General features: G+C 35.4%; 1 protein-coding gene and 1 long non-coding RNA gene across 4 annotated transcripts in view; one reads left to right on the top strand and one right to left on the bottom strand.

Moving 5' to 3' along the window:
• The window catches only part of LOC130855311 (uncharacterized), a 70,053-nt gene that overhangs the window by 4,686 nt on the left and 43,507 nt on the right, over window positions 1–21,860 (top strand). Inside the window, exon 4 of one of the 2 annotated variants that reach the window (XR_009054292.1) lies at window positions 11,711–12,026. The exons of the other annotated variant lie outside the window; for it this stretch is intronic. This is a non-coding gene — a long non-coding RNA (uncharacterized LOC130855311). Of the gene's footprint in view, window positions 1–11,710; window positions 12,027–21,860 lie in introns of those variants that run through there. 2 annotated transcript variants of the gene reach the window in all.
• ACAP2 (ArfGAP with coiled-coil, ankyrin repeat and PH domains 2) overlaps window positions 641–21,860 on the bottom strand; it is a 144,289-nt gene continuing 123,069 nt past the window's right edge. Inside the window, exons 16-23 of one of the 2 annotated variants that reach the window (XM_057738753.1) lie at window positions 20,162–20,253; window positions 18,567–18,751; window positions 17,317–17,409; window positions 16,070–16,257; window positions 15,147–15,256; window positions 13,770–13,880; window positions 11,182–11,243; window positions 641–5,169 (exon numbers count right to left, since the gene is read on the bottom strand). In XM_057738753.1, coding sequence (XP_057594736.1) covers window positions 5,069–5,169; window positions 11,182–11,243; window positions 13,770–13,880; window positions 15,147–15,256; window positions 16,070–16,257; window positions 17,317–17,409; window positions 18,567–18,751; window positions 20,162–20,253 — 942 coding nt within the window. In that variant the 3' untranslated portion in view covers window positions 641–5,068. The remainder of the gene's footprint in view (window positions 5,170–11,181; window positions 11,244–13,769; window positions 13,881–15,146; window positions 15,257–16,069; window positions 16,258–17,316; window positions 17,410–18,566; window positions 18,752–20,161; window positions 20,254–21,860) is intronic. The other variant, XM_057738754.1, reaches the window with a different exon arrangement.

A 21,860-nucleotide genomic window follows, 5' to 3' on the forward strand; every position in this document is an offset into this window, starting at 1 on the left:
ATCAGTACTTATCATTATTTAGACATTTTCCTACAATGAAAAAGCAGAGTTTTGTAACAAGGAAAACTAGGCTGTTTTCATTTAAAAATATTTACTGACTATAGGTTTGGATTCTCTGTGTCAAACAACTCTTATGAAAATGAAATGAAGTGGAATAAACCAAATTACATAGAAACGTTTTAAGTGTCTGCTTTCAATTAACTTTTAAAGGAAAGGCAAAAGCAGGCAATTCACTTCCAGGTCTGTGCTTTCAAGCCTCTATTCCTTCAATCTAAATTCATACAAAAACATGTTTTTGTTTGTTTACTAAAAGGACTGAATGTAAATGTGTTACCTAGATGAGAAACTTCAACAGGTATCTCACCCATAATGGAAAAAAATTAGAGCTACAGCAAAAAAGGCCTTTTGTGGTTTTTAGCTAATGAACTGGGAGCCACACAGCTCTGTGATCAGGCAGAAGAAAACATTTAAAAGATCAAAATGGATTTCATGGTTGAGGCAATCAGCAAATAGGCTCAGTCTGGACCAATGTGACAGGGTTGGAAAGGAATGCAGCACCTTAAACATGACAGTTGTTAACAGGCATATCTGCAATTGTAGTTCACAATAAAGTGGAAGTCTGAGCATGAAAGAACTATGCCAGAGGTGAGATTTTTATTGACTTGACATAATTTCTTGGCATACAAAGAATTTAACCAGGTATAATATTTACAATTCTTACATAATGTACATTTTAGAATAGCTATAAAGATAATGTACTTTGTTCCATTTACAGTGACATCCTACAGTAAAACTACATTCATGAATTAGATACAAATAAATCCTCTACATACTAATAAAAAGTAAAAGGATTGTTGGTTATACATTCTTTAAAATATACCTTTTCACAGGTAGCAGGAAATATTACATGTAATAAGTCTTTATGACTGGAATGATCCAGAAATATCACAAAGCACAAGTAAACACATATAGAAAAGTAGCTCATCATTTCCAAAAGTTAATTTTTAGCCTTTGTGTAAAATAAACGGTGCCAACATTCTTTATAACGTAGCGAGCTTTCCTTGTTTAACATGAACACCCATGGGAGGCGTGCTGAGGAAAAGTAGGAAAATCTAGTACATAAGACAGTGAAAAGAGGACTACAGAGACGTTTATTTAATCAAACCTTGCTTCCCTCCCTCAATTACCTCATTTTAGCAGATCAGCCGATGTAAACACAGAAGGATGCCCACAAAATTGTACTTATAGATGTCAGGATTTGGCCAGACTGAATCCATGCCCCTTTCAGTTGTCTTCATTTAGAAGCATCAAGAAATGGATAAGCATACAGTGAATTAAAATCACCTTTACAACGTTTTGCCTTCATCAATGTCTGTTATTGGAAAAATAGAAAATTCCCTACCATTTAACATCTTCAAACCCTAATCTAGTCCTTCAAAATAACCTTATATCCAGGTTCTCCAGAATATTTGGAGTCTTTGCTTTCAAAACACAAGGAAAGCTGGCACTCGTTATCAGATTTTGCTGCTTTACAATGATTTCAGATAATTTCATAATATGAGTAAAGTGCCTCTGAATACTAGTCAGACAGGGGTTCTGGTGTCAACTATGCCACCAGCCAGCATACCAGTGACCTGCTCTGTAAAACAAGAGGCGCAGCCTAGGATCAAAGAAGAGACAATGTTGGTGCTCTTAGATTAAGATCTCAGAAGTCCTATTGTGAAAATCCTGCTAGATAAAGTAAGGGCAAAGTACACTGAACAGCTGTGAGCCGGACACAGTACAGGAGGGGACGTTGTTACAGTTTCACCTTGTTTCCTCCCTCTCATTTTATTTGTGAGGAGCTCTGAATCCAAAAAGAGTAGTAATTACTAGCCCAGTGCTCTTTCCACTATATCATGCAGGTCTGAAGTCATTATGGACAGACAAATCTATAAAAATACAGCATTTTTCCAGCTCACGTCCACAGTCGAAAGTGCTATCAAACAGAAAAGTTAATTCAACAATGCAAGAGTGATACAGGAATGTCTTATTCAAAATGGATGGTCAACGTAGTCTTAAATACAATTTGGTTTACTGGGACGACACTTTACATATGTAAAATTATGTTTTTAAAATACTGCTTAGCACATCACAAACTTAAGCTGTCCAGACTGTGAAAGTATAAGTTTTTTTCAAAATGCACCCATGAAGAACCAAAGTAATATTCCAAATGAAATCTATATGTTTTGGGAAGTCAACACCAAAGTTGATTAAAATCTACAATGAAAACCAGTATAAATTAGGCAAACACTGTAATATAGGGAATCCATGGAAATTTCTGAATTTCTAAGGATTGTACCAAAGGTAATTTTTAAAATCTTAGAAATCTTAAACATATAAGTGTTACAATGAAAAACTGCAAATAACTGCGCAATTACTTTTAGTCTAGTTCTAACATGAAACTGCATTTTATGAATTCCTCATAGTACTGCTACTTTTATTTTGAGATTAATCTAACTTTTAAGTTAATGAGCTAATAATAATGAGTTAATGGAATAATGATAAGGAATCAGAAACTAATACCAGCAGATCAGTTAGGGAAAGAAAACAAAGGACAGTCAAATTGATTTCTGAAGCCCAAGACTATGACTGACTATAGTTTATCATATCGTACTGAATAATTCACAGCATAATGAAACCCAGATTTGTTACATACTATAGAAAAGCTATTAGTTGACACAGCTAATTCACCTTGGTTAAGAGCCAACCTACTTTGTAACTACTTGTAACTGTTAATTTACTTTAAAACCTTGCTGTTGCTACTGCATCATTTCTGCCAAATTTAATCCAAATTGGGTCTGGGCATATTCAAGAAATCAAGCCACAGAAATATATTTTTGTATGTACAGGCTCCCTGTACTGTTAAAGATTTCACTTTCTCTGAAGATATTCAGAACCATGACCATCTTTAGTGTACTTCAAATACATCTCTAACAATTAAATGTAAGTAGACACTAATTACTGCTACATTAACAACTCATGACTGAAGCCACAGGAGTTAAGAGTGTCATAAAGAACTGCTTTTACATCCAGAGATCCCAGAGGTGATCTGAAGCTCAAAGGCTGGATCCAAAGGGAAAGCTGCCTAGGCTTCCTCAGAAAAAGGTCAGAGGGACTCCTAGGATCAGAACAGGAAGAGGCACTACAAAGGAAAAGTGCGGCTCTCTTCTCTTTTCTTCTCTTTTCTTCCTTCACTTCTTTTCTCAACACATTTCCTTCTCCTTGAGCTTTTTGGACAATTAATTTCAAAGTACACTAATAAAAATGCTACAAATCAGACTTTTGCAAAGCCAGGTGATCTGTGACTCTGAGGTGAAACAGGAAAGAATTAATGTTCGTGTTATTGCTGCAAATAAACACAAGGCTCTGGAAGTTAGAATTTGCTTAGAAATAATCCATAAATATATTTTTATCCTTATCTAATACACAGCGATTATTACTAAATAAGCATTATATGCATGCGGTTTGGCCAAATATGGAACCTTTTCTGTGATGTAAATTCATTTCAGTATAATTCTTGTTTAGACAGATTCTGATTTGATGTTCAGTCAACTTAGAAAACTCTACTTACTGCTGGGAAAATGTCAGAAAATTTATTATCTACCCAATGAAATATAATTTCTCTACTTATTTGATAACAAGTTTAAAAGCCTCTCATTTAGAAACTGAGTATCAATAATATTACTTACATGTAACTTGAAAAAGAAAATTAAACTTAATTATGACAATATTAGAAAGAAACCATAAGGCAAACTACTTATTTTTATACTCCTGACAAGATATATCAAAGATGGAATCAGACTAATCTGTAGCATATACATCGAAAATTAGTATATACATAATATTTTGGAATTCAAGGATCTGTGATTCATGTAACAAAATACTAAAGCTATATAGGTGCTATAATTTAAAAGAATGTATATACCGTGTACAAGTACACATGATAGATGTTAGAAGAATTAAAAAGCAATTTATTGCTGTATATTTTAATATAAACTAAAAAAACTTGAGTTTTTTTTCTCCTTTTATGAGAGATTTTTCCTTTCACTAGGAGCAATAGCAAAAATATATCTGGAAAAGGACACATTTCAAATATAAAAATGTTCTACATTATTTTATAAGTCAGCATTTCCTTTGATAGTTACAATCTGATGAAAGCATAATTTTGCAACATTCAGGTAACCTTTGAAACACAGTTTTATTACATCAATAAATTTTTCAAGGTTTTAGGAAATCAACCCAACAATGAAGAACAACTTCTACGAGATTCTTTTGGTAATTAAAAAAAAAAAAATTGTCAAGGGCTTTTTTTTGCTTCATAAAATGGAGTAAGTCTAAAAGGACTGAGTTACGTCAATCTGTACAGCCACTGTATGTATATTAAAGTACTGGACAATACCAAGGAACGTAACTGCATTTATGAGCAAATGGGGGGGGGGGCATATTCTCTAGTTCTAATAATTAAATTACATATTGTGTATATGATAGATAGGCTAACAACAACAACAGCAACAACCAAAAAAACCCAACCTATTTCTGAACCACCACCATCAGGAAAGCTAAAGCAAAGACATACTCCTGAGTCAGGCAGGACATCAGGCTCCCACTCGATGCCAACATGCTTGACTGAACGATCCTGGCCACGGTGCACAGGAGAAAAAAAATCGATGCTACCACCCATTGGGGAAAAAAGATTATTTTGTCTAAACTCTTAGCATCTTGTAACCTAGAGATGTCCTAAGTCTAGATTTAACTTTTATCTCCAAAAAATAGCCCTTTAAACAGGCTTTTTTTTTTTTTTTAATAAAGTCTTAAACTAGGTTCCTCTCCCAACTACTAGAGATCTATGTTTGGATTTATAAAAATATCAGTGGATTTATAAAATATCAATGAATGGGTACCTTTTTTCGAAACCATTCAATAGCTACTAAAAGTAAGTAGAATTAAAGCAGTAAAAATCTGTGAGTTTTCAGATGTACACTTTAGGGAGTTGCCCGATTTACTATTTTCCCCTTCTTAAAAATATTCAAAATTTCTGTGAATCTTGCTGGAAACGATTTAGTTTCTCTGGATTATTGGATGCCATTTGGGAGAAATCACGAAAAATGTCCTGGTAAGTTTCATCACCTGCATGAAAGTAAAATGAGGAGACATTTAAAATTTACACAATGAAAATATTAAATAAACATTCATTTTTATGACTAGTAACTATTTTACAATTCATTACATTAAAATTTTGTTCAGATGAGCATTTTTGGAAGAAAGAAGACCAACTAATATAAGTGCTGGAAAAAGTATATAGTGGAAGGAAAAAAAACTATACCTGAAAAAAGCACCTCAGATGCAGCCACAGAGGAAAGTTCAGAGTTAGAAAAGAGCAAAGATGCAAGTGTTTTAAAGCAATTTAAAGAAATACATTTATTAACACATGAGAAATAAAAGTCATTCTAAATGAGATATAATAAACAAGGCATTCTTTAAGTAAATATTTCCCTTGATCAAAGCCAAAAGAAAAAACCAAAAACAAATACTAATGTTTCCGATGGATGCAAGTTATTAGCAAGACAAAACTCACAACCAGGTGGGAAAAAAGCCTCTTATTTTAATATTATCTTTCATTTAAAGGCATTTTAATTTAAATAGCATGTAAAAAAGTAAGTCTTTACTCAAACTTTAATGTGTAACTAAAATTAATGCAACTAATCCACGTTTTACTAAGCTTACAAAATAACAAAGCCTAGAAAATGACTTTAAAATCATAGTTTCACATTTAGTCAGAAGTTTTTCATTTACTGTAGGTCATATGAGCAAGGATGCTATGACAAAAGGGGGATAAACATCAAAGACATGTTAAATTAGAGTAATACATATGTATATACGTACAAATATGTTTGTAGAGAAGATTATAGATACTGATATTAAGCAGACTGAATACTATTCTTCTTGCAATGAAAAATGAAATATATATACACACATACAGGCTAACTCCTCAGACAAAAGATTTGTATAAAATGAAATCTTATTTTCAAGATGAATCATTCATCATGAATGCTTCCTGTTAAACATATTAGCTTTATACAGAAGCTTGGCAGAATTCTGTTTTCAAGATTTAGACTGTCAAATACTGTTTAAGATGATTATTGTTGCAACATGGTTTTATAATTATTCCCCGTGAAGATACCTTGCATCCATCTTATTACACACTAATTGCTAGTTGTTGTTAATAGTGCAGTTAACTTTTGTCAGCTTTTAAAAAGCAAGATTTTTTGAGGCAACAGATGTCATACCAAAAGCTAGAGAACTAGAAAAAAATTGAGGGAGGATAAAGATCTAGTAAAAAGGCCTAAGAGCATAACCCAAGATTTTCAATAAAAAATTTTAATGCTTGTAATATTTAGTCAATGTAAAAAGCAAGTTATTAAAATCTCTATAGAGTTTTTCATTTAGCCCTGGAAATTTTCTCATGACCTGAATCAATCTACTTTAAAAAGAAAAAATACAGTAAGGAGAGACTCTTAATAAGTTGGCTAAGAGTAACATCTAACTCATATTATTGTTACTAAAACAATAAAGGTTGATATGCTAGAACAACTGGTAAGACAATTCAATTACACCCATGTTTCATTTCATAAGAGTTCACCCCCACACTAAAAGACAAACTACAATCTATTCCCATTTTTAGCCATTCTAAAAGATATAAAATAAACTAAGACCAACATTAAACATCACTTAACAAACCATATAAAATATTTAAAATTTTTTCTTATTCTTAGATATTGAATTCAAATATTTAAAATATTTATTGTAAACATTATAAATATTTTAAAAATACTATTTAAACTGGAGAGTCTGGAATTTTACTTTCCAACAAAGTGTAAAGTGCAGATTATAATACAAAAATACTACACTGATTTTACCATTCAACACCAGAAGTAACTTAAAAGGCACACATTATACATTCAAGAAGAAACAGGAAGAAGGATCTAGCAGACGCTAACGCCAAATACTTTACAGATAGCACCAGATGAGCAATCTTAAGTGTTACAACAGTACAATGGCAATATATGGCTTCTACTATTAGCAATGCATATTTTGTATAACAAGCTGTGGGATTTGTGTGTGTGTGTGTGTGTGTGTGGTTTTCCAGTTTTTGTTTCTAAATTATCTAGTACCTACTACACAAGTACATTTTAGTAGAACCATTGTACCATGCAAAACAAATTATAAGATTTTTTATTCACTGAATTAAATGCTTCCTTGAAGGAAAGTGTTGGTGCTACACTAATCATTGGTTTCACTTACTGAATACATTTTAAAAGAGTTAATACAATACAAAAGGAAGTCTCACCTTCACACACATACACGAAACTTTTTGTTAACATTCAGTTTCTAACCAAACGTTAATTAAGGGACTATCAATATAATACCTTTCTTAGACCTCAAAATGTGTTGTCAAAAAGGAAACATTACAATAACAACAGTGACTACGATATTTAATATAGTTAACACAAATTGAACTTCAATGTGATTCTTTAAATACATTGGTAATCATGTAGAATGTTTCCCACGGCAAATATAACTTGTCTACACTAGAATACATAAACAACAACCCAGAGTACGTTGCCCTGGAAAGTTCATACAAGTACATTTAACAGTTTACTATAAACAGTAAACAATTAACCACCCAATATTTGTAATACTAAGTTATATTCTTTAAATTACTTAATCATATTCTATTTCTTTTCAGAAAGTTACCTTTTCTGTGTGCCTGGACAGTTCTGAGTTTTTTAAATGTGGACTGCTATATTTCCACGGATAGTTTAAAATAGTTTTTGATTTTTGGTATTCAGAATAAGCACTGCAACAGCAATTATGATCCAAGATTTTGCTAATTTTGCTCTTAAAATGTACTCCCCTCAAAGATGTGGCAACATGTGAACCCCACTCCCCGGTGATCCGGGTATGATCCTGACCCTTCTGGGCTGGTGACAGCTTCCTTTCTGTAACTGATTAGATCAATGATGAGTCTTCGCCCAGCAACATACTCACGCAACCAGAAGCGGTTCACTAAAGCAGTGATTTTTCAACTGGCTAAGAAATTCTGCCAACAATCAAGAGGAGTCACAGAGCCAGAGACACTGTTTGGTGGGAACCACCAAACTAGCTCCCAACAGCTGAGGGCAGGGCGGGAGCTGCACTCACCCACCCAGTCCTTCTAAGAGCTGTGGGAACTGACAAAGAGGAAAACATCTTCCCTTCAGGAAACATGTGCTCTTAGGTCACCTTGCAAAAAACAGGGAGGCTCAGGTCCTTAGGGTTGTAGATAGAAAGTTCAAAAGTGGGGTTTCCTAGGAAAAGGTCCATGATTTCCAAAGACTGTATCTGAGTCTTTTAAATGGTAGGGATCTTCATAATGAAAAGACTGAAAATACCTGCATTTTAAAACTACCCAGAATTCTGAGGTTTTCCTTCTATTGCTAGGCAACAAAAAAAGGATTTAGATAAAACAACCAGCCAAAATCTATGAGAGGGAAATTTACAGTGATAAGCAGAGAGGAAAAAAGACGTGCTGCCTGAGCAAAAATATCTGCTCTCCAAAGACTCATAAAGGAAAAGCAGCCAGAGAGCAAGCGCTGAGCCATCTCGCCACGCCGCCTGCCACGCCGCCTGTATGCGTATACAGTTGTTCTGCTTTAACTACAAATTCCCCTAAAGGAATTTAAAATCCAATTAGTATCAAATCAGAATCTCATTTTATTCTGCTGATATACCATTTCCAGACTTCTGATCCATTTTATAATCTTTTCTAAACTAAACTTTCAGAGTGGTAGGAAAGCTTTTTTTTCAAATGAGCCTTTTTTTCTTCAAATTTTCATTCAAATAAACTGGAAAAGTCTATTTTTCTACTGTTCAGCAGAAGGTATACACTGATAACATACATAAACGACAGTGAAAGAGACATCTGAATGCTCCTAGATGGGGGCAGAAGCCCAACCAGTGCAGGTAGAACTAGAAGCTGCAAGAACATAAGAGGACCTGTCCTTTCAAGCTTCCCAGCTCCAGAGAAAAGTCACTCACCAACCTTCTGACTAATCAGCTGGGTGCAGCTTCATCAGCAAACACCTTCAGGAAAGCACAGCTGACCAAACATTTACATTTAAAATGTCAGGGAAAAAAAAATATGGTTTAACTTAAAAATCTTCAATTCACTCTTATCAGGTCATATTCTCTGAATAATTTTCATTTTAAAGTGCTTAAACACAAAGGCCTCAAAAATGGCCTAGTAATACTATCACTTAAGTATATCTGTTACAAAATTATAACACATTTAAAATTTAACATTCAAGTTTAAAACAATGGGTGAAATTCAGAATTAAGGCTGAGACTTCACCCTTAATCAGCACTCTCACATCTTGGTACAACACGAGTCACTAGTACTGTTTGATCCATAGGATTAAAGTGGGACACCCTAGATTAGAAGTATCTAGCTCAAGTGCCTCTATTCTCAAAGTTTTTACTTCTTTCCTATTAAATTAGACCAAAAATAATTAATAAAGTCCTCTGAGAAAGTAATGGCCCCATATTTATCTTAGTTATATATTAATCTGGTTAAAATAAAAGTAAATGGCTGGGCTTCCTAGGTGGCACAGTGGTTAAGAATCCGCCTGCCAATGCAGGGGACACGGGTTCGATCCCTGCTCCAGGAAGATCCCACACGCTGCGGAGCAACTAAGCCCATGTGCCACAACTATTGAGCCTGTGCTTTAGAGCTTGTGAGCCACAACTATTGAGCCCATGTGCTGCAACTACTGAAGCCCACGCGCCTAGAGCCTGTGCTCCGCAACAAGAGAAGCCATGGCAATGAGGAGCCCACGCACCACAACGAATAGTAGCCCCCACTCACCACAACTAAAAGAAAGCCCACACACAGCAAAAAAGACCCAACACAGGCAATAAAATAAATTAATTAATTAAAAAAAAAAGTGAATGGCCGAAGCTAGCATAAAGTACAGAAATTTCAAAACATACTTAAACAGGAAAGACAGATGATATCACAAGCCACTTTTAAAATAATATATTAATATTCATTGAAAAAAATCAAACATACTCACTGAAAATGGAACATTCTCAATTATTTTAGTCATGAATTCCTGAAATTTTTAACCAGCATGTATATGAATTTAAAACGGGTAAATTAGTAATTCATATACTCAAATTCATGAAACTGGAGATCTAATTCTTACTCTCTTCTTTGCAAAGAATGTCTAATCAGGATGTGTTCATCAAAGAAAGAAATCTGATCAGCAACATCTCTTGCTTTTCTTGACATCTCAACTCAAAGATAAAAATTACTCAAAATGAGACTTGAGCTGATCCTGAGTTGAGATTTCTCTAATAAGAATACGTCTACTTTGCCATCAAGTTCATGAAATACTATTCTAAATACTTCCATTTATCCAACAAATATTATATAATTACTTGCGGCAAAGCTACAAGATAAAATTTGACCTTTTCCCTATACCTTTTAAACTAACTCCATTCCTTTTATGGACTTCTTAACCTATTGGTAAATTTTATTTTTAAACCTTCAACTCATTTTTAGATCAAATACAGAACTCGTAATTCAATAAACTTTTTCTAGGTATCTTCCATACTGACTTTTATATGTCAACACATAGTGATTTGTTTTTGTCCCTGAACACAATTTATAGAAATTCCCTGAATAACAAAAAGAAACAATTTTGTTATATTCACTTGACAGCCAAAAAGAAAATGACTGTTGTGCTGCTGTAAGTGTATAAAGATATGTTATCATTCCATTCACCTCACTGGAATGTATATGGAAGACATCTGTACAGCAGATAAAGAAGTCAGCAGCCAGAGTTAAATAGGGCAAGTAAATGTGTACTATAATAGGAATAGTTACGGATTTTTAAAGGCTCGGGAGTGAGCCACTCCCAAGAATTCAGTAAGTACAGTACATACCTAACAACTCACAATTTACAAGTAATTTTATAAAAACTCTATAGTATTAAGTTAGTTTGCTAAAGAACTATGAATCTTCCAACTGTAAACTGATAAATTCCTGGATGCATTTCTTATACTGCATTTCAGTATGGTTATTAGTAGAATATTGACCTGGCTGTCCATAAAGTCCTTCTGATTCCCGCATCTCTTCATTCATTCTTGCTAAACGTAACCTAAAAGTAAATAAAATAATTTTTAGATAAGTTATACAATATAAATATTCATAAACTAATGAATTATATACACAGCTAAGACGTACTAGTGAATTTTTTCTTTTCACCACTATTTGCCACTGAAATAAAAGGACTTTTAGTTTATCAGACCCAGCAATCTGAGATACAAAAATAACTGTATTACATCTCAATCAATTCTCATGACAGAGGACAATAAAATAAAAGATTTCTAACAAGTGCATTTCAGTTCTGTTTAAGCAGGTTCCTTGCAGCACCTCCAGCAGCTTACTTCCTCCAGACACAGAGAATTCCTGGCTTCTAAAGCAACCTGTCAAACTTTAACTGCCAACTGCTGAAATTATTGCTTCTACAGAATGGAACCAGCAGTCTGTCATAAGATCATTCTGGTTCACCCTGAGGTACAGTAGTTCCAGATGTATAAATAACATGTTATTGGGACTTCCTAGGTGGTGCAGTGGTTAAGAATCCACCTGCCAATGCAGGGGACACAGGCTTGATCCCTGGCCCCAGGAAGATGCCACACGCCTCAGAGCAACTAAGCCCATGTGCCACAACTACTGAGCCTGTGTGCCACAAATGCTGAAGCCCACATGCCTAGAGCCCATGCTCTGCAACAAGAGAAGCCACCACAATGAGGAGCCCACGCACCACAATGAAGAGCAGCCCCCAACTCGCTGCAACTAGAGAAAGCTCGTGTGCAGCAACGAAGACCCAATGCAGCCAATAAATAAATTTATAAAAAACAACAACAACAAAAAACATGTTATCTATAAATACTGGGGATATATTGTGACATACAGAGACTATAATAAATGACCACAGGTTACCAAGATTTTCCCGTGGTTACCACATTGATTATACATTCTTTTTTGGGTTATTTATCCTGGCAGCAGGAAGTCCTATAGCATTGGATTAAGAAAACAAGAATTTCCTCTCATTTTCTTACTAACTTTAAGCAACAATTTGAAACAGGCAAATGTTACCTGTGCTGCCCCTCTACTACTCTGCTCTTCTGGCCTGTTCTCCAGGCCACCAAATACTCACTGCCTTTCCAGACTCCTGTCACCCTCTTCTCACATGCTCTCTCTGGCAACTGCAGCATCTGACATGGGCTTTTCTTATCTTCAAAGTACCACAATTCTCTGCCACTTCCTTTTTCAACCATTGTGTGAATTACTAATAGCAAGATAAGTCTCCCTTTTTGGTGTCTGGATTTTTCAGAGTGGATGCCTATTTCAAAAAATTTTAAGTGAAACCGACATCCTCATACAAAACAAGAAAATTTAGATAATTTTGGAACATATTTGGGGGGCAGAAGGGCAATTACTGTAAGAAATGCCTGGGAAGCTGCAGCCAGGGTTAATTTCTCTATATCACTCCTATCTTTTCTTGAATAACTTTTCTTTCTCCAATTTTAAGTCTGTAATGATGTAACAGATCTAAATTTTCCTACAATAGTCTCCACAATAACAATAACCCCTCCAGTGAGGAAAAGAAGCTAAGTACAGAGAAAATGTGCTTTGCTCTTTGAGTCGTTTGTTTCGTTTTACTGGGGCAGGGGTTAGGGAGAGGTGACCTAAGGCAAGTCAAGAGTTCTCAGTGGGAGCTCGGGAGCTCACCACAGTCAAGGGTGTGTCTCTTCGTAAGTGACTGAAGTCCAGTAAGTGTGGATGAACTCCCTCTGCTTATCTAACAGGGAATCAACAATCCTGGGCTTCATTCAAAACAGAATCAATAAGTGACTCATACAATATATGCTTGAGAGCTCCTACATAACAATAAAGTGTATGTGACAACCACATTCCTAGATTCCAAGTGTAATGGACAACTTTGATCTAAGATGAAAATCAAATAAAAACCTCAAGACTCTTTCTTTAACAGGTCATATTAAACTGTACTCAAATATTCCAAAACAAACACTTTTACCTCAAAATAAGGTACTGACATGAATAATTCTTTAAAAAAAAAGAGCACAAACCAGTCCCCTAAGTATCACTGCCCGAAGGCAATGCAACTGCATAAGTCACTAACGTCAGCGCAGCTGGTGTCCTTGCTTATAACCCTCCACGTCTGGAGACAGTAGCGAGACTGCCTGTTACTGTGCCGGTCCAGCTCCCGCCCCAGTACTGTACCGAGAGGTAAAGAACACAGTTCAGAAAAGTCACTGACTTTCTGTTCTTACTGGCCAGGCACACGGGCTTCAGAGCCAGAATTCTTGATTTCAAACCCCACCTCCACCACTTACTAGTTTCTCAAATTATCTGTGGCTTGGCTTCCTTATAAATAAGGCTGATGATAATAAAACCTTCCTCACAGGGTTGAGGTGGGAACCAAACAAGTTCATGTATGTAAAGCGCTTCATACATTTAATGTGCCTAGAGCAGTAAATGGCTTCCAGCAAAGAACCAAGTTTACATTTCATGCCTGCACATGGAACTCCATGTTAAAACCCTGTGTAAGTGACACAGTGTATGCGAAATAATCAAGTGAAAAGAAGACACTTACAAGGTCACTATATCAGCGTTGGCCGCTTCCACAGCTATACTCAAAGGGTCCTTCCCTTCTTCATCAGTGGCGTGCTGATTGGCGCCTCGTTTCAGGAACAAACACACCTGCCTGTTTAAGGAAACAGCATTTCTGAGATACTGCCAGTAATAAAAACAGCATTCACCTTAAAAAATAAGAAACACTACTTAAAGAAATAACATTTTCATTAGGAAATTCTTGATTCTATAAAGATTTACTGAATATTGACTCTAATAATAAAAATCTACCATGATCAACATTTTATAAATCTCAAGGTATTTTCACATTTAACCTGGTAATATACAGCATAGTGGGATGTATAAATTACGGACCCTACCCTCAAAGAATATGATAAAAAGATGTACACAGATACTTAAAAAGAACAAAAATCACTCAAGGTAATTATGTGGGAAAGCAGGAAGCCAAGGCAATGGTAACACTATAACATACTAATGATAATACAACAGGAACAAGTGGGAAGTAATGTTGCTGCTGTACTCCACAAATATTCGTAACTTTAAGAAACTGACGCAAATGAAAAAAAATGAAAAAGGAATAAATGGAGTCTACAAAGTAAATGGGAATAATTATGACTAAGAAGAAAATACAAAGGATGAGTTATATATAACCATTTTTAAGTATAGAAAAGTTTTTGTGATAAATTTATTGAACTGAATCATCTTGCTAATAGAGGGAACGAAAACAAGCTATGATGAAAATAGAAGATGCTACAAATACACATTAAAGAAGGACAGCGCCTTGTTGTCCAGGTAATAAGACTTGGAGATCTTGAGATGTTTTATTGAAAAACAATGACCTATGACACAAACTTTATATAAGGCCAATATTTTGATTTTATTTGTACCCTCTAGCAGAAAGCCCGTTTTTATGGCTTTATTGTTCTGTGAATCTATATATTGCTCCAGAAGCCACAACATCAACAGCATAAAGTAAGAATTAACTATCCTGTGGGAAAACTGAAATTTATAAAGGTACAAAATTCTCCCAAAATGTGTGTGCTGTGTACATAATGTATGTACATGCATAAATACACACAGAGACTTAAGTCGTCCGATAAAACCACCACAATTTCAGTAAGAGTTTTAAATACTAAAATAGATCTACATAAAGAATTGGTGAAGTTCAAGGTAAGCTTGGCAATTTTCTTATCTGAAAAGTATCTTTTCTCTAAATGAAATTTTTTTAAAATTTCAAGTTCCATCATGACAATATAAGTCACAGGAAAGTATCAATTTATACACTCTACCTAACGATCTTAACCTGAGAAAGCAAACCATTATTTCAAAGTAATTTTTCAAATAAAATCTACCTAAATATACAAGCACTACAGTTTACCCCGTGTGTCCTAAGACGGTGGCATGGTGCAGTGGTCCCCGCCCTTGCACATCTCTTTGGTTCACATTAGCACCATTCTGAAGGAGAAACTCACAGGTCACCAAAGAGCCCTTGGAGGAAACAAGAAGATAACAATGGACAAAAAGCAAACAACAATGTATTTCTATTAAAAACAGAGTATGTACTTTACACCAATAGCCCTTCTATTGTATTTTCCCCAAAAGAGAAAATACCCCCCCAGCAAAAGCTGAGAAATAATACATTATATTATTTTCTTCCCAAGAACTACTTCTAACTGGGATTCAATTTGCAATCTGTGATCTAGCAAAACGCACTACTTCCATTACTAGAATTCCCTTTCATTAAGAAAAAAAATTGAAGTGACTTCCTTGGTGGCACAGAGGTTAAGAATCCACCTGCCAATGCAGGGGACATGGGTTCTATCCCTGGGCCGGGAAGATCCCACACGCCACAGAGCAACTAAGCCCGTGTGCCACAACTACTGAGCCTGTGCTCTAGAGCTCGTGAGCCACAATTACTGAACCCTCGTGCCACAACTACTGAAGCCCTCATGCCTAGAGCCCGTGCTCCACAACAAGAGAAGCCACCACAATGAGAAGCCCATGCACCGCAACTAAGAGTAGGCCCTGCTGGCCACAACTTGAGAAAGCCCTCGCACAGCAAGGAAGACCCACCAATGCAGCCAATAAATAAATAAATTTATATTAAAAAAAAGTGAGCTTACAAAAAGCGATATTCAGAAATCACTACTAGCTACTGCTTCTATTTTCCAACCCATCTCTTAAAGCAAATAATAATGTTAAAGCTATGCTCAAAATGAATTATGGTCTTTTGTTGTCTACTGAAAAACAGAAAATTTCAGTTTTTATTACCACTGAAAACCTGAATTTACAAATTCATACCCCTAATACAGCCTGAATAAGTGGTGTTGCTTTGTTTTCCTCGGAATTAGCCCAGTTCACATCTGCGCCGTGAGCCAAAGCTTCAGCCATTTTAGGAAGATTTTTTTCATATGAGGCCCTATAAAGCTGGAGTCCTGGATTAAGATGTTTAGAGTCGAGAAACACAGAAGAATCCCGCCTTTCTGGCTCTGAAAAGTAAACACAAATACATCAATAAAAATGAACTCTTGGCAGGGAGGGAGAGAATGAATGGGAAGTCAGGGCTTCACAGGTACAGAGTTTTAGTTTTGTGAGATGAAACGAGTTCTGTGGACAGATGGTGGCGATGGCAGCACAACACTGTGAACAGACAATGCCACTGAACTGTACACATGAAAATGGTTAAGATGGTAAATTTTATGTTATGTTTTTAGAAAAGTGAAATCTTACGTGTATCACAATATGAAAGTCGTGACATAAGAAACCACTAGTTTAACAAAATGAGCTAATGGGAGATTTTCACAAAGGTATCTTATTTCCTATAGACTAATCACTCCCCACAACCTTATTCTCTTATAAATACATCGACTAAGTACATGAGGCCTTATAGTCTTGCCAGTATCCAGTGGGTAGGTAAATTACTCTGTATTAAATTAAAATTAGTTGTATGACTATAAGCCTGGACTTAGGGACTCAGAAGAGGCAGTAAGAATCCCTAAAGAATTTCGCTGCTAGACCAAACCTCCCTTTATTCCTAGGATGGTCCAATACCATCAACACAATGTGCAGTACAAGCAGTTCAAATAATTTAAAAAATGCTTACTACCCTAAGTATTCTGCAACATCACAACCACCGAAATCATAAAGGAGAGAATACAGGAGGAAAGCACAAGTCAGAAGAAAAACCTAATGTGCTGGGCGGGGGGAGTATGTGTGTGATCCGCTGATCTCTTTCTCTTGATAAGAAAAGACAGCCACAGAAGAAGATAACAGGTAATAAGACATACAGTTCGTGTGGATTAAAAATTATCTTTAGCTACTGACAAGTCACTTTTAGCACATATCATGAGGCTGAGAAAAATGTACACCTAGGAGAGAACTTCCAAACATGAAACAGCTGCTTTCTCATTTAGCAGTACTAACTGCTCCTCAGTACCTTCTAAAAGACTAACCACTTCCTTTAGAGACTCTTTAATCAAACTTGACATGTACCACATGCATTTTTCAGCAAACAATACTGATTAACAGTGAATGTCACCAAAACTCACCAGGCTCATATAAACTATTGGCTGACACCGTGGAAGGTAAAGATTCTCTTCCATCATCAGAGCTCTGCTGGATTCCACTGTCATTACTTTTGACTGTTTTAAAGAAAAACCAGCTAGTGGTTAAAGTTTGCACCATTAAGAAAAAAAGTCCCACAAACAATGAGGTTTTAAGATGAGCTCTGATACATCAGTGTGAACTCAGCCACCACCAGCAGAACAGATTTATCACAATTTTAATCCTTTGGAACACTTCGCTTATCAAAATATGAATCAATCATGAAGCCTGAGAATAAGCTTATTTTCAGAGTCGTAACATATCTCATTACCCCATAATCCGTCAGGGGTAGCAAAGAGTTAATTTAATGTATGACTATAAGTAATGTGTAATTCTGAGACAATGGGTAACATCTAGAGAAATGGCCACACCGCACAATGACCACTGGCACAGACTTGGAATGCTCCACAAGAGTAGTACTTACTACTACGCAGTTTTGAAGAAGTATCAAAGTAGGAGAAGAGTGAATCTAGCTCATCAGGACAGAACAGAGACTCCCGCCTGGCCTCGTCGCTATTTACAGCAACCACTGGGGACATGCAAGTTAGCAAAGCACAAAGCAGGCCATAAGAAGGGAAAAGGGCAGGAAACAACGTTATTGGGAAAAATTTAGGAGGAAAAAATAGGAAGGCTATTAGCTATTAGGTGGTTAATCAGATATTTAAGGCTTTTTGCATGATAGATTTGTAATTCCCATCTCCCCTTGCATTTTAAGCAGTTTTATTCCTTACAATATCCACATTACAGTTGACCCTTGAACAACACAGCTTTAAACTACACGGGTCTACCTATACACAGATTTTTTCAATACTAAATACTACAGTACCACATGATCCGGGGTTGGTGGAATCCACGGATGCGGAACTGATGATACAGAGGACCGCAGGGCAGACATGGAGGAAACGCATAAATGGAGGGCCAACTACAAATTATATGTGAATTTTCAAATGAGCAGAGTCAGCGCCTCAACCCCCGAGTTGTTCAAGGGTCAACTGTACCTAGAAATGTGAATTACCAGAACACTATTTAAATTTAACTGTTTTAAAGACAGAGAAATCCAACTTTTTCTTAGGATATATAGAAGGAAACTGGTTTTTACCATTTAAAAACTCTACAACAGCCACTAATTCAGAGATTAAGAAAGTGACTTCAGCTTAACAAAATATTTATACAGACAACAAGCAAACTGTAATACCTGAACTTTGGGGAGATGCTCTAACTTGTTCAGTTGGCCCAAGTTTAGAAATGCTCAGCCTCTTTTCTTCATAACTTTTGGAGACAATCTTTTTTTCCTGCTCAGGAGGTGATGATGATACAGAATATTTATCCACAAACTTCCTCTCCACATATTTTGCTCTGATATACGCCTCTTTCTCCTGTCTGGTTGGTATACACAAAAATGTCATGATGCTCTGCGTAATCTCTTAGCATGGCTAACACTGGAAAGAAGCCGTTACGTATGGAATTTTTCAAAGAAAGTCACTAAATGTAATACTAGTTAAAACTGAACCTGCAACATTCTGCAACATGTTTTCCTTCCAAATATTTAATAAGCTATGATTTCATGTTTAAATGAAATACAAATGATAAACTAACTGAAAAATCACAGGTATTAACATGGCACTTTCTTACTGTCTTAATTTCCATACTCATTCTTTTCTATACATATTTCCTTTTGCTTTTTATAGAATGAAAAGCTTTACCAAGAAACTATTAAAATTTATAGAAATTAACTTCAATTCCATTTTTACTCTAATAAATAACGTCACATACTGAACTATCACTAGTCATGGCCATAATTTTTCATAAGACAACCACTTTAAAACAACACAGCATTTCTAACTTAAGGGGAACCAAAAAAGGTATCACATTTAAAAAGTTTTGATTTATGATACAACTATAAAACGCCAGGGTTGTTCTATACCTTTTCTTACTTACATCCTTCTAAATAAAATGCCTAGAACTTTGGCTAAAATAGGATATCTCAAGGTCTGAAATAACTCAGACAGGCATGCTTTAGCAAAAAAAAAAAAAAAAAAAAAAAAAAAGAATCTGACTTCATGGTATTGGTTTAGAGAGCAATAATTTTTTTAAAATTATTAATTTTCATAAAGATAGTCAATCATAGGATTATGGCAAATAAAATTTTAATACCTAATATAAAGAATCATAAAGAACAAAAATAACATGAACAACAGAACTAAAAAATCCACCCTGCAATTGCAGGCACTCTTTGCCACTTCCTTCAATGAGTCTACATATATAGAATTGGAAGTAAAATTTCCAACACAGCAATTAAGTAAGTACTTTCCCCTACCAGAAGCTACCCTGTTCATCTGTAATTCTACAATATAATAATGCCATGTATGAAATACGTAATTAACAAATATTTGCTGAACTAAGTCAAACAATTTGAAGCTATTCATTGTAGGTAGTAGAAACTTGATCCTTGGAGATATTAATGAACAGATTACCTCTTTTTAAAGGCCTGCCACTAACAGAACTTTGTCTACTTTTAACTGCTAAGATTTTTATATTCCTATGTAGAGCCTTAATTTTTAAGATTCCTTCTCATCTGGAGACTATAACTTATTATCTAACTAATAAAATATAATGATCCAATTAACAAAGCCAAGAGAGAGACAGCCACATTTTAACAGAAGCAGTAATGATCTCTTCTGAACAGTCTGTTTCAATACTCCATATTGATTAAAGTGAAATAAAATAATAGCTATATTCACAATGGGGGGGGGGGGGAATGAGGTAATATTAACACAACTGAAATAGTACCTTTGTCCTGGTTGCGGTTTCTTTATTCCCATTTTTTCCACATTAGCTTCATAAACTCTATTTATAACATCATTCCCCAACTCACACATAAGCTGTTTGGCGGAAAGAAAATAAGCTATAATTTCCTAAAAAAGACTATATAAATCCTTAAGCAAACAGAGCTACTTAATTCTTTTTTGCATGTTCTGCAAATGCTCATTTCACAAAGTTAAAACAAAATGCGACAAGGACTGAGAGCAATACCACCGTTCGCCATTCTTCACCAGAACACCTGCCCTAGAAGATTACTACTCCTCAAGAAAGGGTTTCTGCTCCCTCATCTCCTACCAGATTTCTGTCCCTCCACTGTGGCTAGCACAAGGCTACATACATACTCACAATGTCTGCTAAGTTAACTGAAAGAAAGAAGCCTAAGTCCGGACAGGTTAAGTTTTAAACAACTCAGAATTGAAGCAAAACTGTTTTCTCCCTACACGTTATTTGTAAGTATTTCTAAATATTTTTTTAAGTTTCAGTACTTTTAAAATTTATCAGACAGTTATGTTTCAATCAGAGTTTCTAAACTGAATCCACTGAGTTCATATCTACACAGAAAGTTGATGTAGAAATTAGATTTCCAACCCCCACTCTCTACTTTCTTCTCCTTTGAATTCATAACGATTTGTAGAATCTATCAAAATAGGGCTCTACCACAGGAGCCAACTAATCACTTCCATGTAGATGTTTACACAATAATTCCACAAAGAAAACTTTTTTACTTTATGTAATTGACAGGATTATTGATTTATCTATGGATTGAAATAAAAACACAAGCACATCAAGAACACAATTTTCAGACAGAAATAAATGTAGAATACACTACATTTAAACAAATACATTTTAAACAAAACTTTAAACAAACATGTATCTTTTATAATATGGTAAACTAAATGGTGGGAATTAAAATGGGTTTACTATTAATCAGTATAAATTCTGTAAATCTTATTAAAAACCCAGTTGTGATCTAAAATTATTTAGGACATTTTCATAGATATGAATCCTTACACAGGGAAAAAGGATATCTTAGTTTGATGACTACTTCCCCTGACAAATGTAAATTTGCAAATGTGCTTATGGTAAAATAATGCAATGATAACAACATGCTATACTAATCCATTATGCATCTCACTACAGCAATATCTCATATTTTTAACAAGAATTTATATATTATATTACAAAATATTAAAATTAAGGCACAGAACCTAAGATAATTTTTGAGAAAACATAAAAATGCAGGGGTGCTGGTTTCCTTAAAAAGTGAACTGACATGGAGTTAAGACAGCTACATAAGCTTAGCAATTTAAAAAACCAGGACTTCCCTGGTGGCACAGTGGTTAAGAATCCACCTGTCAATGCAGGAAACACGGGTTCGATCCCTGCTCTGGGAAGATCCCACATGCCGCGGAGCGACTAAGCCCGTGCACCACAACTATTGAGCCTGCGCTCTAGAGCCTGTGAGCCACAACTACTGAAGCCCACGCGCCTAGAGCCCATGCTCCGCAACAAGAGAAGCCACCACAATGAGGAGCCTGCGCACCACAATGAAGAGTAGCTGAAGAGTAGCCCCGCTTGCCGCAACTAGAGAAAGCCCGTGTGCAGCAATGAAGATCCAATGCAGCCAATTAAAAACAAACAAAAACAACACAAAACAATAACAGGG

Source organism: Hippopotamus amphibius, chromosome 6 (assembly GCF_030028045.1).
Source record: "Hippopotamus amphibius kiboko isolate mHipAmp2 chromosome 6, mHipAmp2.hap2, whole genome shotgun sequence".
NCBI classification, from domain to species: Eukaryota; Metazoa; Chordata; class Mammalia; order Artiodactyla; family Hippopotamidae; genus Hippopotamus; species Hippopotamus amphibius.